The following is a 14,872-nucleotide window of genomic DNA, read 5'->3' as shown; positions in this document are numbered from 1 at the left end:
TTCAAAGTAACCCAGCTGGGAGTGCAGTCATAAATGAAACAAGACTAGTATGAGTTGGTAATTTTTGCAGCTGCATGATGGGTATATGGTGTTCCATATATGTCCACATAATTGAAATCTTCCATAATAAAAAGCTGTGGGGAGAAAAGGCTAAAATTTGAGCTTGGATAACTGGGAAACTAGTTCAAACATGCTTTGTTCTTAATGAGCCATAAAGGATACAAAAAATGTTCAGGCTTTGAAGATTTCTGTTTCCACTAGGATCTATGCACCTGCCAGTTTCTCATGCTGTAAGAAAATCTTTAATGAGAATTACAAAAGAAAACAGGAAATGGAGGCAAGTAGGAACCATTCCGGGAGCTTTTTCCTCTGATTATCCTACACAGGTTTAGTTTTTTTAAAAAAAGCAATCAACCTCCCAAAGAAATTAAAGACTGCTTATTCCACAATCTAACTAAAATTAAACAGACTGACAGGCAGCAAAGAATGATGCTCTGTATTTGAAGAGCATTTTAACTTTTTAAAGTTCTGTAAAATACACATAAATTGTACCATTTGATCTTAACAAAAACTTTGTGAAAGGGACAGGGAAAATACTTCCTAGAAGAAACCAACACAAGGGAGTCACAAGACTCAGGCAGTGGCAGAATATAAGCCTTCTATTCCTGTTTTAGTGTTTCTTCCAATAACCTGTACCCATTCTATTCAATGGGGCTTAATTATTCAATATAGAAAAAAAAAAAACTGTTCGGATCTCTTTCGTTACCAATAAAGTCATAAATTCCTGGTAACATGTAGGTTTCTAAAAATAGTTACTGACAATTTGTTGTCCATGTTGGACAGCTCCTAAAAATTTACTTGGCAATTCAGACAGTTCAAAATGGTGTGGGAAACTCAGGAATGAGCAATCTTTTTTCTATCAAAAGCCACAATACTTGGGGGAAAGACAGACATCAAGTTAAGAACTTAAGAAAAATTTAATGTGTGTGTTTGTATATAAACACACCTTTTGTAAAGTAAGAGAAATAAACATACTAACATACTAACAAGGATCTTTTTTCCAATTTAATAAATAGACATTCACCCCATTTATTTGAACATGTTTAAATTTCAATGGAAGTATTGAGGAGGAATTCTCTATATACAATGAAAGAACACCCAACTTGTTGACTGTGAACCATAATAAGCAAATTAGAAATAACCTAAATTCTGCAATATCTTTCCTGGCATCCTTGGCTCAATATCATATATTATTTCATTTGAAGCACTCATTTTGATTTCACCAAACATCAGTACAGGAATAAACCCGAGGCAGGCTTGAACCCTGGGTCTGCTGAAACATACTATACTTAGGAAATGTCTTTCAACTCATCCAGTCCCACAAAGAACACTCAAGAATGTGCGAAGGTTCAGTTCATTTCAGTTGCTCAGTCATGTCCAACTCTTTGTGACCCCAGGGGTCGCAGCATGCCAGGCCTCCTTGTCCATCACCAACTCCCGGAGTTCACTCAGACTCACATCCATCGAGTCCGTGATGCCATCCAGCCATCTCATCCTCTGGCGTCCCCTTCTCATCCTGCCCCCAATCCCTCCCACCATCAGGGTCTTTTCCAATGAGTCAACTCTTCGCATGAGGTGGCCAAAGTACTGGAGCTTCAGCCTCAGCATCAGTCCTTCCAATGAACACCCAGGGCTGATCTCCTTCAGAATGGACTGGTTGGATCTCCTTGCAGTCCAAGGGACTCTCAAGAGTCTTCTCCAACACCACAGTTCAAAAGCATCAATTCTTCGGCGCTCAGCCTTCTTCACAGTCCAACTCTCACATCCATACATGACCAATGGAAAAACCATAGCCTTGACTAGACGGACCTTAGTCAGCAAAGTGATGTCTCTGCTTTTCAATATGCTATCTAGGTTGGTCATAACTTTTCTTCCAAGGAGTAAGTGTCTTTTAATTTCATGGCTGCAGTCACCATCTGCAATGATTTTGGAGCCCAAAAAAATAAAGTCTGACACTGTTTCCACTGTTTCCCCATCTACTTCCCAGAAGTGATGGGACTGGATGCCATGATCTTTGTTTTCTGAATGTTGTGCTTTAAGCCAACTTTTTCACTCTCCACTTTCACTTTCATCAAGAGGCTTTTTAGTTCCTCTTCACTTTCTGCCATAAGGCTGGTGTCATCTGCATATGTGAGGTTATTGAGATTTCTCCCGGCAATCTTGATTCCAGCTTGTGCTTCTTCCAGTCCAGCGTTTCTCATGATGTACACTGCATATAAGTTAAATAAGCAGCGTGACAATATACAGCCTTGACGTACTCCTTTTCCTATTTGGAACCAGTCTGTTGTTCCATGTCCAGTTCTAACTGTTGCTTCCTGACCTGCACAGAGGTTTCTCAAGAGGCAGGTCAGGTGCTCTGATATTCCCATCTCTCTCAGAATTTTCCAGTTTATCGTGATCCACACAGTCAAAGGCTTTGGCATAGTCAATAAAGCAGAAATAGATGTTTTTCTGGAACTCTCTTGCTTTTTCGATGATCCAGCGGATGTTGGCAATTTGATCTCTGGTTCCTCTGCCTTTCCTAAAACCAGCTTGAATATCTGGAAGTTCACGATTCACATATTGCTGAAACCTGGCTTGGAGAATTTTGAGCATTACTTTACTAGCATGTGAGATGAGTGCCAATTGTGCGGTAGTTTGAGCATTCTTTGGCATTGCCTTTCTTTGGAATTGGAATGAAAACTGACCTTTTCCAGTCCTGTGGCCACTGCTGAGTTTTCCAAATTTGCTGGCATATTGAGTGCAGCACTTTCACAGCATCATCTTTCAGGATTTGAAATAGCTCAAGTGGAATTCCATCACCTCCACTAGCTTTGTTTGTAGGGATGCATTCTAAGGCCCACTTGACTTCACATTCCAGGATGTCTGGCTCTAGGTGAGTGATCACACCATCGTGATTATCTGGGTCGTGAAGATCTTTTTTGTACAGTTCTTCTGTGTATTCTTGCCACCTCTTCTTAATCTGCTTCTGTTAGGTCCATACCATTTCTGTCCTTTATCGAGCCCATCTTTGCATGAAATGTGCTAGGGTTACCTGTTCCAATTATCTGCTCCTGCTAAAAGCTGGGAAGCTGATGCAAAGTTCCTGGATCAGAGACAGGAGGGTGTCATCAGCAGACAAGTCCTTGTAAAGATCTAAGAATCCTTACTTCTATTTGCAAGTGTGCAAGTGTGCTATCTGCAAGTGTGCTGTGTTGACTGCTAAATTTCCATATCCTTTGCTATTACAGAAACTTCACACTCTCAGACTGTCAGGAGACTTTGTCAGTGACATCACTGTCCTGGTATGACAACCAAGCCAACTATCCCCAACATCACTTGATATCACTAGAGCTTTCTCTTACTCATCTAGGTGCTCTCCCTAGAATGAGTGAATTCAGAAAAATGCAGTCTCACTGCCAGCAAAATGTCTAGCCTATATAGGCCTGTTTGAAGAGAGGACAGAGGCAGCTCACCATGCCACCATTATGAAAGCCCCAGGAGCCCACAACAAGAGATGCACGTTCACGTGAAACAAATACATTGTCTTTCTAGTACTTTCTCTCTAGGGTCACTTAGAAATGAAATTTGGAATAGCATTATCACTTGCGGATCACCTAGTCTGCATCATGCATTGTACTAGCTATTTAAATCTCTCATTTAATCCTAATAGCCATTCAAACTGTTTTTGTTATCAGTGCCTTTTCACAAATGATTTTCATAGAGATGTTGAAGTGAAGTGAAGTCGCTCAGTCATGTCCGACTTTTTGTGACCCTGTGGACTGTAGCCTGCCAGGCTCCTCCATCCATGGGATTTTCCAGGCAAGAGTACTGGAGTGGGTTGCCAGTGCCTTCTCCAGATCACAGAGATGTTAGGTGACTTAATTTCAAAGTCTGAAAGCTGCTACATGAAAGAGGCAAAAGTTAAACCCAAATAAGTACATAAATCTTTATGACTTTTTTCTTACAACTCTATTTGCTTTCCAAAGGAGTTACACTGACTTTAAATGATACCAGAACCAAAGATATTCCTACTTCTTCATTTTTTTGGTGAGAGAACTGGGTAGTTTTAATACCCAACAGGGACTACCATGCCTGGAACCAAATTTCTATATTAAACCAATACCCATTTTCATATACCCAATTTAACAGTCTATACCAAATCTCTCCTTACCAATTAGACTTTGTATAGTCAGTGGAAGAGCAGAAATATTTTATTCAACCTCTACAATATTTCCAAGTATTTGGACTCTATAAGTTGCCCTCGATGTTTCAAAATCTATGAATAATAATCTTTCTACAAAATTTCCCAGATTTATGTTAGTTTACTTAGAAGTACTAAACCTTTGAATTTTACTATAAAATGAAGATTCCAAAACACGTAGTATTCAATTTGCTGAAAGCACTGTAACAAAGGATTAAAGACTAAAATTAAAAAAAAAAAACCCTGTAAATTCTATGTACGATATAGCTACATTAATATCAGAATATGGGAAAATGGTAAAAACTATCACTTTAAGAGAACTTACTCCAAAAGTACTGTGCCAAGTACTTTATAAACACTTCATTTTGTACCTTCCAAAATGTTAACTCTATTTTACAAGTAAAGTGACAATGGTAAGAAAGTTCAAATAACTTGGCCAAAGTAATACAGATAGAAAGTGGTAGCTGCTGCTGCAGTTTATACAACTCCAAAGCTTTTAACTCTTACTGTCAGTTTAGAAAGTGAAGTGAAGTCGCTCAGTCATGTCCGACTCTTTGCAACCCCATGGACTATAGCCCACCAGGCTCCTCCGTCCATGGGATTCTCCAGGCAAGAATACTGCCATTTCCTTCTCCAACTGCCTCCTAATTCCTATCTGGTAAACATATCTTTGTCCACAATTCTAAAACCATTATTAAAACACATACAAAATTATTTAAACCTATTACTAACTATATCCATTAATTTGTCATAGCTTCTAAAGTAAAATAATTAAAAAGTGCCTAAAGAATTATCATTAGAAAAATTCAAGTAAGGCAACAGATTTTCATGAAGTCCTAAGAGGTCAAGAACAGATAAATCACACAACAAAACCTTTATCACTGCTTGGGAGTTACTGTTCTTAAATTGATATGAAGATAGTAAGACCAGGATACCATCTTAAGTATTTAAAACAATGTAAATACAGTAAACCCATCAGCCTAAAGGCTGAAGCAAAGAACCCATTTTCAAAATCATGTTACCTTCAATATTTACTAAGTGAATTATGAATATTATTATTATAGGCTGCTCTTTAAAGTCTTATTATCAAATAACAGAAAAGATATAACCATAACTTGGACAATTTAAACTTCTGAAAGGCTATTACCTTCCCAGTTCCAATGTTTCAAATTTCTTCAAGAAAGAATATCTGAAAACTAAAATGAGTAACATTCCCCAAACATGAAATCTTTAATCTATCAGAGTCTGAACCTAAATACATAACTTTTTAATGTACCAGATGCAGTTAAAAATAATATATTAGTTTTTCCTACTGTTTATCAGAGACATTCATTAGACTGATTAAAAGGGCAATACAAGAGTAGTTTTCTATGACATGCCAAATAATAGATGAAGTCTTACCTCCATTGCTAAAGCTGCCGTCTGTTGGTCATAATGATTCAGAAGATTGGGCATGAAGGTAGTGTTATAAGGCAAATCTTGGCACATCCTCAAGGTAATAGGCTCACAAGAAAACAAACTGTGCCCACCTATATGGCCCACAAACATAGTCAAGGGCCACAGATAGAAGACGATCCTACTCATAGCCATGCTTCCTCGATTGAACGAGATTCAGATGATCAGGCCTACTCAATATGTATTTTAGATCTCTGTACACCTGCAGGTCTCAGCTTGAAAGTACTTCTTCTATCTTACTGTTAAGTTCTTCAAACAGAAATACTCTTCGCACCGTCAGATGTTTGTTAGCTTGGTCTCACAAAAGGCATTTGTTTTTGGTTTCACAATATGGGAAAATGACATCATCTTGCCTCTTCTTTTCATTTTATTACATCGGGCACCATTTGGCCAACATGTCAAGTTGATCAACCACATTCCCAAACAACAGATTCCATCTTAGGAGAAGAGCTGTTTCTTCCTTTGATTGAAATATCTGAAAAATAATTTTTTTTAAAAATGGGAGAAATTAGCAATTTCCTCCTAAAATATTATAGGCTTGATATTAAAACTTTGATTAGCTCAGTAAAGCTGCAGGATACAAAATCAGTGTACAGAAATCAGTTGCATTTCTACACACCAACAATCAGCTACTAGAAAGAGAAATTTTAAAATACTGCCTTTGGGACTTTCTGGCGGTCCAGTGATTAAAACTGCACACATCCACTGCTGGGGCACCAGTGCACTCCCTGGTGGAGAACCAAAATTCCAAATGCTGGGCGTGTGGCTAACAACAACAACAATCACAAACTTTGCTGAGAGATACAATACTGCCTTATAGATAAAATACATGAATATTTCATTAAAAAAATACTATAGCTTTTCTACCTTATCATTCTTGCTATAGATATACCAGAGAATCCATAAATAGCATTTAAAGGCACCATTTCCTCCCTCAGTTGTTTATATAACATAGAGTTTAGTTTCCCATCTATAATGGTAGCTTTTCATTTGTCACGAGACATAATTAATTCATTTTGAAAAACTTGTAAGCTGTTGTCCTAAATTTTATTTAAATATCTGCCATACTTAATACCAAGTTATTTAAATTTTATTATATGTTTTAATCATTAAATGATTCGGCAGATGGTATCTGTGAAAGGTGTCAAATATAAAGAAATCAAAAGATATGGATTCAAGCCTCTTCCCAACTATGTGAATCACTTAACTTCTCTGAGCTCAGAATTTTCCTTTCTAAAAATTGCACCTCCCTATCAAAGATGGTATATGAGTGAACTATAAAATAATGTACTCTATAAAAGGTAAAGCAACATCAAACTTTAGATAGTTTTACTGCTGAATTACAGCGGATACAAAGACTTACTTCTATCAACCAATATTGAACTGGCAAACAGAAGATTCTAAAACTAGTATCAGGACATTTTCCCAACAATGCTTCATCCTTTTAGATAGTACAAAAATTTAGTACATAGATAGAGAAAACGTTTGACCAACAAATGCTTCATTACACACAGTCAGGCTGCAGAGAAGAGTCAACCCTAGAAAGTTACAGCGTGGGATATGAATGATTTCCAGTTAAGAGTTTCTACCAAGTTTCAGAGTCTGATTTGACACTGCCTTTCCTGGGGGCTTCCCTGGTGGCTCAGACAGTAAAGAATCCGCCTGCAACGCTGGAAACATGGGTTCCATCCCTGGGTTGGGAAGATTCCCTGGAGGAGGAAATGGCAACCCACTCCAGTATTCTTGCCTGGAGAATTCCAGGGACAGAGGAGCCAGACAGGCTCCATGGGGGTGCAGAGAGCTGGATGCAGCTTTCACTTTTTTTTTCTAGGGACAAAACTACGCATCTCTTTTGGGGCTGGTAGGGTAGGTAGAGTAGAAGGCAGGTTTGGTAGGAAAAAAGGATATTCTAAAACTATCAGACTTCCATTTGGTTTTGTTATTAAGTCTGCTTTTACTTTGTTTTCATTTCACAGATGTCAAATATTTCTGTTTGAAGTACACAACCTCGGCTGGGAAAACATGAGAAAGTCAGGTGCAGAAATCCTCAGAGACCCAGGTTAACAGGACAACTCAAATAGATATTAAGACCCATGACAGGTTAGACCCCCTTGAGAACTTGAACCGGCTTGGCCAAAGTAGAGAAAGAAACTGTCCTCTGTGCACTACCAATGACAGGGACCTCTGCGTCCCAAGCTTTAATTACTGGGCAGAAAAAACTACTGGAGAAAGAAAAGCCATGGCTGAATCGTCCCAATTTCTCCCCCAAGCATATGGTCTTGAGTAGAAGGGAAAAGGAAAGTCTACAACCTTAGGAATTAGGAACACCAAAGTTACAAGCAACCTCTGCCCGAAACATCTAATCTCTGTAACACTGAAATCTCTAAATCAGAAATATTTGTTAAAGCTTCTTGGCCTGCCATATTTTTTCCTCCTTCAAGCTGGGACCAGAAATGTAATGTCTGGCTATGGAAAAGTGATATTAAACACAGTTACATATATTTAAGCTTAATTACCATACAGCACAGTAACAATTATGCATATCATTAAATGTGTCAAATAAGCCCTGAAAGCTTTATTTGGCTACAGTATCAAAACATCCATACAAGTTCCATTTTTGTAGTTTGCTGCTTATGCAGCATGTTCATCTGCTTGCAACTTAAAAAAAAATTAAGGGAAGATTGCTCCCTACCGAATATGTATCTAACAGTGAGAATTCCAAAAATTTCATTTAGACTATTTTTCAGGCAGTATGGGTTCCAAATTTACAGTTCAAAGAAGATTACCATACAAAACTTGAGGAAAAAACAAAGTAATATTGAGTTTTTTAAACTAGATGAGAAACCCCCTTACACTTTCATCTACCCTATTTTACTTGTTTTTCTCTCAGTTATTCCTTTTGCCTCATTTACAAACAATGCTTCTCACAAACTTACAAAAGTACTTTCCTTTATGTACTTTGACATTCAAATTTCCATATATCAAAACATTTTTGTAAAATTATTATGTTAGGCTGGGGTAGGATAAAACCTTAATACATTAAGACTGTAGTTGATGATTATTAATATAAAATAAGAAAAAACAGTAGAATGCCATGAGACAAGAAGAAAAATAGGAACAGTAAAAATATTAAGGAATTTATATTTCCTCCAAATCAGAGGTTCCCTAATTTTAATGTGCAGCAGATTCACAGAAACTCCATAGGTCTAAGAAATCTGAGCCTCTGGAAAATGAATGATATACGTGTATTCTAACGATTATCTCGGTACTGTTACAAGTGATCTATAAGTCATATTTTGAGAAATGCTATCCTAAAATAGAATAATTTAAAACAGTATAGGATATTTGCACATAATTATGTGCTTAGCAAAGGAAATATATAAAATGAGTTTTTTTAAAAAGCAGATAAAGAATACTACTTTAATAGAAAAATGGAAAAAGGACATACATTTACAAAAGAAATACAAATGTCCAACAAACATATGAAAAGATATTCAACTTTACTAATAAAAACACACAAACATGATATATAACATTTTTGCCAATCAGATGAGCAAAGTAACAATAACAGAACACAGTACAGGAGAGGGTGCAGAAAAAAGAATATATTCAACATTCCAACACTTGGAGATATTTTTTTTTTCTTTTTGGCTGTTCCACATGGCTTGCAGAATCTTAGCTCCCCAAACAGGGACTGAACCCGGGCCAGGGCAGGAAAGTGTCTAACCACCAGACTGGCAGGAAATTCTCCATTTTCAAATACTATTGGAGGAAAAGCAAACTAGTTGGTATTTCAAAAAAATAGCTATGGATATCAAAAGTCCTTAAAATTTTGATTCAGCAAACCTATTCTACAATTTATTCTAAGAAAATAAACACAAGTACACATGATGTACAACTGAAATGTTAGTACAATACTGTTTATACAATAAAAACCCAGAGACAATCTGAAAGTCTACCAACAAGGAACTGGTTAAACTAGGGTACAACCAACACATAACACTCACTAAAAATGATGAGCAGGATCTGTATATACTGACTTGAAAAGACAGTAACAATACAATAAGTGAAAAATAAAATTTTAAATGGTTTACAAAACAGCATATAGTCTCCCACTTTTGTCAAAAATACATATACATGGAACAGAATAAAACTACCTGAATTGTTTAAAAATACAATAGGGACTTCCCTGGCAATCCAGTGATTAGAACTGTACACTTCTACTTCAGGGAGCTAGAGTTTGATCCCTAGTCAGAGAATTAAGGTCCCAAAAGCTGCATAGCATGGTCAAAAAACAAACAAACAAAAAGCCCCAAAATAGTAAAGTCTTATAAATGCTGAAATGTTATTTTAAAATCTGTTGTATGTTATTTGTGTACGGGAAAATTAAGTCTACTAAATCTATAAATGTGTGCTGACAATACTACTACTTGAACCAATGATTTACTCGGTGTTGAAAGTAACAAGCCAAGGGACACAAAAATGCCCTACTACAGGTAACAAGAAAAGCAAAAAAAAATGATTAATAACTTAGAATGGGTCAAAAATTGATTTTCAATACTGAAAAAAAAAATCCGATCACCTCTCAGCTGAATCAAATATTACACAGTTAAAAAAAAACTTTCGGTATATATTCTAAATTGCTTTTCAATAACATGATGAAATAAATGCCTCTAATGAGGATCATGTGAGTATGAACAGCAACAATCCTTTCTCCTAAGAGAACCATCCTTGAAGAAGCTGCAAGTTTCAGACAACAGGACACAGATGATTGAGGAAACCAGGAAATACTGACAAAATACAGCAACTGACTACATAAAGGTTAAAAGATTTTTTGCTTTCTTTTTGATATTATATCTTTTACTATAGGCATCTGCAGAATCTCAGCTGAATAAAGGGAATTGCTAGATTAACTGGAGGGAACAGTCTTGGGTACCAAGGGCCAGTAAAAAGTGAGGGGTCTGGCAATAGTTTTTCATGCCCTAACCCTGAGAAAAGAGACATTCACTTCCTTACAGAGCAATATAAGATATGTGGAAAACTGATTTCAGATTAAGTGACCTGATGATTACTTCCTCAGAGAACAAAAAGGACTAGATACATTTAACCCTACACTTTAATTTGTATCAATGTGTAACATCAGGAATCTGATATTTCCCAATTTACCAGTTCTCTTTTGATGATAAAAAGTAAAAGCCTCTAAAAGAAGTTGAGTATTTATCCTGAAGAACAGCAATAAAGGGGATGCAATCTTGGAAGACTGTCTTCAGAGGCTGGCTACAAAGCCAGACCCAAAGAACTCAGGTGGGAATATCAGGAGATGGCAACTGTGAAGAAAGCAGGCTGAACCCCAGAAGAGACAATGACAAAAGTGGGCCCTGGGGGCTTGTCAGCAGGGCCCTGCAACAAAAGATGCTAGCAATTTTATTCCAATTCACACCTTCTGTATAGAAAGCGATTCCTTTCATCTTTCTCAGCTTAGATTTACTTATCTTGATGCACTATAAATGTACCTAACATTTTGCTTTTCCAATTCAGAAATTAAAGGTTGCCTCAAACACACTGGCTACAGTGGGAACAGGAGGATATTCTTTTGTCTTCTTTCAGAGTTTTCCAAGACTGCATTATAAGGATTAGCCATCACTACCTCTGAAGCTTCTTCTCTCAAGGAAATTATCATCTTGTTAGAGAGCAAAGTACACACTGAAAGCATATCACTGCTTAAAGTGCTAGATTCCTTTTCCTAAAACTGATATGGGTTTTGGCCTTTTGTTTTCCATATCTTATTTAAAAAATAAATTCATTTTCAGGATACTGTTTTCTGGTTGCTAAAGTTTATGTAGCTCCATATTTAATCCATAGGGCCCAGATTCTTACTAATCTCAAGGTATATCACTTTGTTACTTTATCTAATTTTTAAAGTCCGTCTAGTCATCTACTGATTACAAAAGATAATCTAATCTTCCAGTGTGCTGAGTGATGGGGCTTAAAAAAAAAAACAGGAAAAACAAAGTTCAAAATTAAAATGAATAGTAGGCATCAAAATCCAGTCCATCCAACAAATTATACATTACTTTTAAGACTAGAGAAAGCAGAAGCAGATCTTTTAAAACTAAAAACAAAATTGGAAAGTTAAAGATGGCCAGAGTCTGGACTTAAAAAAAATCAGGTTGAAATTCCAGCCTGGTTTCCCTTTCCCATTAAAATGTGTTCAGAAAATGCTCTAATATCAAGCTCCTGATTTTTTTTCCCCCTTTAGCATGGCTGCATGTTTTGACTACAAAATTAGTTTAATGAGATAAACTTTGGGACCAGCATTTTTTTTTAGGCCTACTAGCCTAGTTGTTTTTTCTTAAACTTCATTCACAGCGCATTCCTTGGATGCACCAAAACTGTTGCTAGTTCTCAGCACAACAAATTGTAACTCAAAGGTAGATTCACCATTTCTGATGCAACAGTCAGTTAAAACTGCTTTCTAGTCAAAGGGGAGTTGTTACTCTTCAAACATTCATTCCTAACCTGGAAATGCCACTATTAAAAACCTTCACTTCTTTCCTCAGGACGCAGTGACCTTTCTTCTCCCAAATCTATACTGAACAATTCCTCTCATACATATTTCAAAGTCTTGCTTTTCATTTGCACTACTGCTCTTTTTGTGGGCAGCTGCAGCTTTAAACGTCTCTAACTCTAGAGATTCAGGGGTTAAAAAACACTTGAGGCCAACACTGCTCTTCCCTGTGAAAGAAGGTAAAGATGCAGTAAGAACTGTTTCCTATCACATGTCTCCTGAAGAAAATAAAGTCAAGAGTAGTCTAACAAACTAACATGCTCTGAATAAGTTTTCAATATGAAATCTCACAGTTTTACTAACACATACGAAATTTACGTTGGGGAAAGAGATTTTTTTTCCTGTCAAGTGGGCAACAGAGGACTTACCATGACTTTAAAACCCCCTCTCTTCGCCCAATGATGACGCTCTCACAACATTGTGCTATACAAAGAAAGAATGTGCACTGTACTATTATCTTCACCTCAAGCCTCCCTATTTCAAATATCTCAATTATGGCTGGGGATCTCTCTAGAAAAATCCACCTAAATGTTCAAAGCACAAAATAAAGCTCAGAGGAATACAGTACCTAAGACGAAAAAAAGGAATGAAAGAACCTATAGTCCTTTCTTCTTCTATTAATAGGGCACTGGTAGATTTAGGAGAGATGCAGAGGCAGGGAATATTAGTGGATGAGGGGGGGAAAAAACGGAGGAGGAGGAAAGAGAAGGCAGGACGGTAGGCTTTACTAATTACCTTATTTTCTTGACAGTTTCAAAGCACTTGGGGGGGAGGGGGTAGAGGAGGAACCTGTTATTTCACTAAATAAAAGGCAACACTGTAAGAAGAATTGCAACTCAATTATCTTTTATTTTCAGCTCTACCCTTGCAAGCCTGCCCACTTAAGCTTTTACATCACTTTCCTATCTTATTACCTCTATGTTGTGGTTTGGTACTTCAAACAAACACTTTTTTTCTTCTTCTGGAGGAAAAAGAAGATATTGATTTGCTTAAAAGTACGGATGGAAAGCATTATCTTGAGGAGAAAATGGTTCTTAATAACAGAACTACGGGTTTATCTATCCCTTTGCCTGTCAGCACACCACTAAAGGCTAAAAGAAGGCTCAAGAGGGAGGTAACATCCCCCTTGTCAAGTCTTTGTTTACTTGCTCCTGCGGTATTGGCTTTGCCAAGTAACCCAATTGCCGTAAATTAACATTACAGGTCTCGCCAAACTACTATAAAATAAGATCTTGTTTGACCAACCTTATAGAGCAGTCATTTATTTCTATAGCTGCTGGTCTGCTAGGCTGCTCTGTCTACCTACATTCAGAAGGGAACCAAAATTCAAAATTTCATTTATTCTGGGCCAAAAACCAGACCTTTTGTCCTCCTTCCTAGATATTTTGCAACTTCAAGTTGACCCTCTGCCTAAATTAGTGGCATATGCTTTTGTTCTTTTAAAAAAGAAAGAAAGAACACCCTTTATTCTCTTATTGAGGAAGGCACCTAACTGTGAAAACGCCTCTAGGAAGATGCTAAAATGTCTTGAAATGTTTAACAGCACCTTATTTCAGACGCTATGGATGAACCTCCCCGCGGTACCCCAGGGCAAACACACGGAGCGTCCAAGGGGACAGAGGGGGAAGCCTCGAGGAGGAATATGCAGACTCTGCAAAACTGACGGGAGGGAGGAGAGGGGACAACTTTCAGAAGTAGAAACAGGAGGCAGTCCAGATGCTGCGACGCCGCCCGGGCCCCGGGATGCCCCAAGGCGGGTCCCGGCGGCCCCCGGCGCCCCCGCGCCCAGCCCTCGGTGCATTGTCCTCCCCGCCAGCGGCCGCGTCCTCCACCCACAGCCCCCAGCGGCCCGGGAGCGCCACCCGCCCCCGCGGCGCCGACCTAGCCCCCGGGCTGGGCCGGGGGCGGCGCGGAGGGAGCGCGGGCCACACTCGAACAGGTTGCTCGGCGCGGGCTCGGGACCGAGAGGGTTAATCCAGTCCGCGCGCATCGGTCCGCCTCAGCCCCCAGCCCCAAACTCGGGCTCCCCCGCGCCCCGCCGGCCCGCCGCCCACCCCGAGAAAGCCCCGAGACACCCCTCCACAGCGCGGCGCCCAAGGCTTTTGTTTTGGCGGCGACGAGAATAACGATCCCTGAGGAGGAGGTGCCGCGGCTGCTGGTGGCTCTTCGGCACAGGGTTAGACCGAGGAGCGGGCAGCCGCGGCGGCACCTCCTCAGTCCCCACTCCCGAGTCCTTTTCCCGCTGAGCCGGACGGGAAGGGGCCTGCACGACGCGGGGCTCACCTCACACCTCGGGGCCCAGCTCCCGGGGGGCTGCGGCGCCGGCCGGGGGCGGCCGCGGGTCCCTCAGGTAAACGGAGCCAGCGAGGACGGCCGGCGGGCGCCTCGGAGCGACCGCGAGCTTTCGCGATCGCCCGGGCGCGCGGCCCGGCGGGGGCGGGGGGCCATGCGCGCGCACGTACGGCGCAGGCGCGCTGGCACGCTCGGCCGAGCGCTCCCATTTTGAGCGCAGCTTTTGGGTACGCGTCCGCGGCTTTCGTTGTTCTTTACCTCGCGCAGAGGCTGATGCCTGGCCCTGTCCTGCCCCCACGGAGTCGTTCCAAGCT

At 39.5% G+C, this 14,872-nt stretch overlaps 1 protein-coding gene across 1 annotated transcript in view; it reads right to left on the bottom strand.

Annotated features, from left to right (window-relative positions):
• The window catches only part of FZD3 (frizzled class receptor 3), a 94,327-nt gene extending 79,623 nt beyond the window's left edge, over positions 1–14,704 (bottom strand). Inside the window, exons 1-2 of the mRNA XM_069576702.1 lie at positions 14,550–14,704; positions 5,645–6,173 (exon numbers count right to left, since the gene is read on the bottom strand). Coding sequence (XP_069432803.1) covers positions 5,645–5,833 — 189 coding nt within the window. The 5' untranslated portion in view covers positions 5,834–6,173; positions 14,550–14,704. The remainder of the gene's footprint in view (positions 1–5,644; positions 6,174–14,549) is intronic.
• Between the last annotated feature and the right edge of the window lie 168 nt (positions 14,705–14,872).

This window comes from Ovis canadensis, chromosome 2 (assembly GCF_042477335.2).
Source record: "Ovis canadensis isolate MfBH-ARS-UI-01 breed Bighorn chromosome 2, ARS-UI_OviCan_v2, whole genome shotgun sequence".
In the NCBI taxonomy this organism is placed as follows: domain Eukaryota; kingdom Metazoa; phylum Chordata; class Mammalia; order Artiodactyla; family Bovidae; genus Ovis; species Ovis canadensis.
The sequence above is the reverse complement of the archived record's forward strand: the minus strand, read 5'-3'. Positions and strand labels throughout refer to the sequence as shown.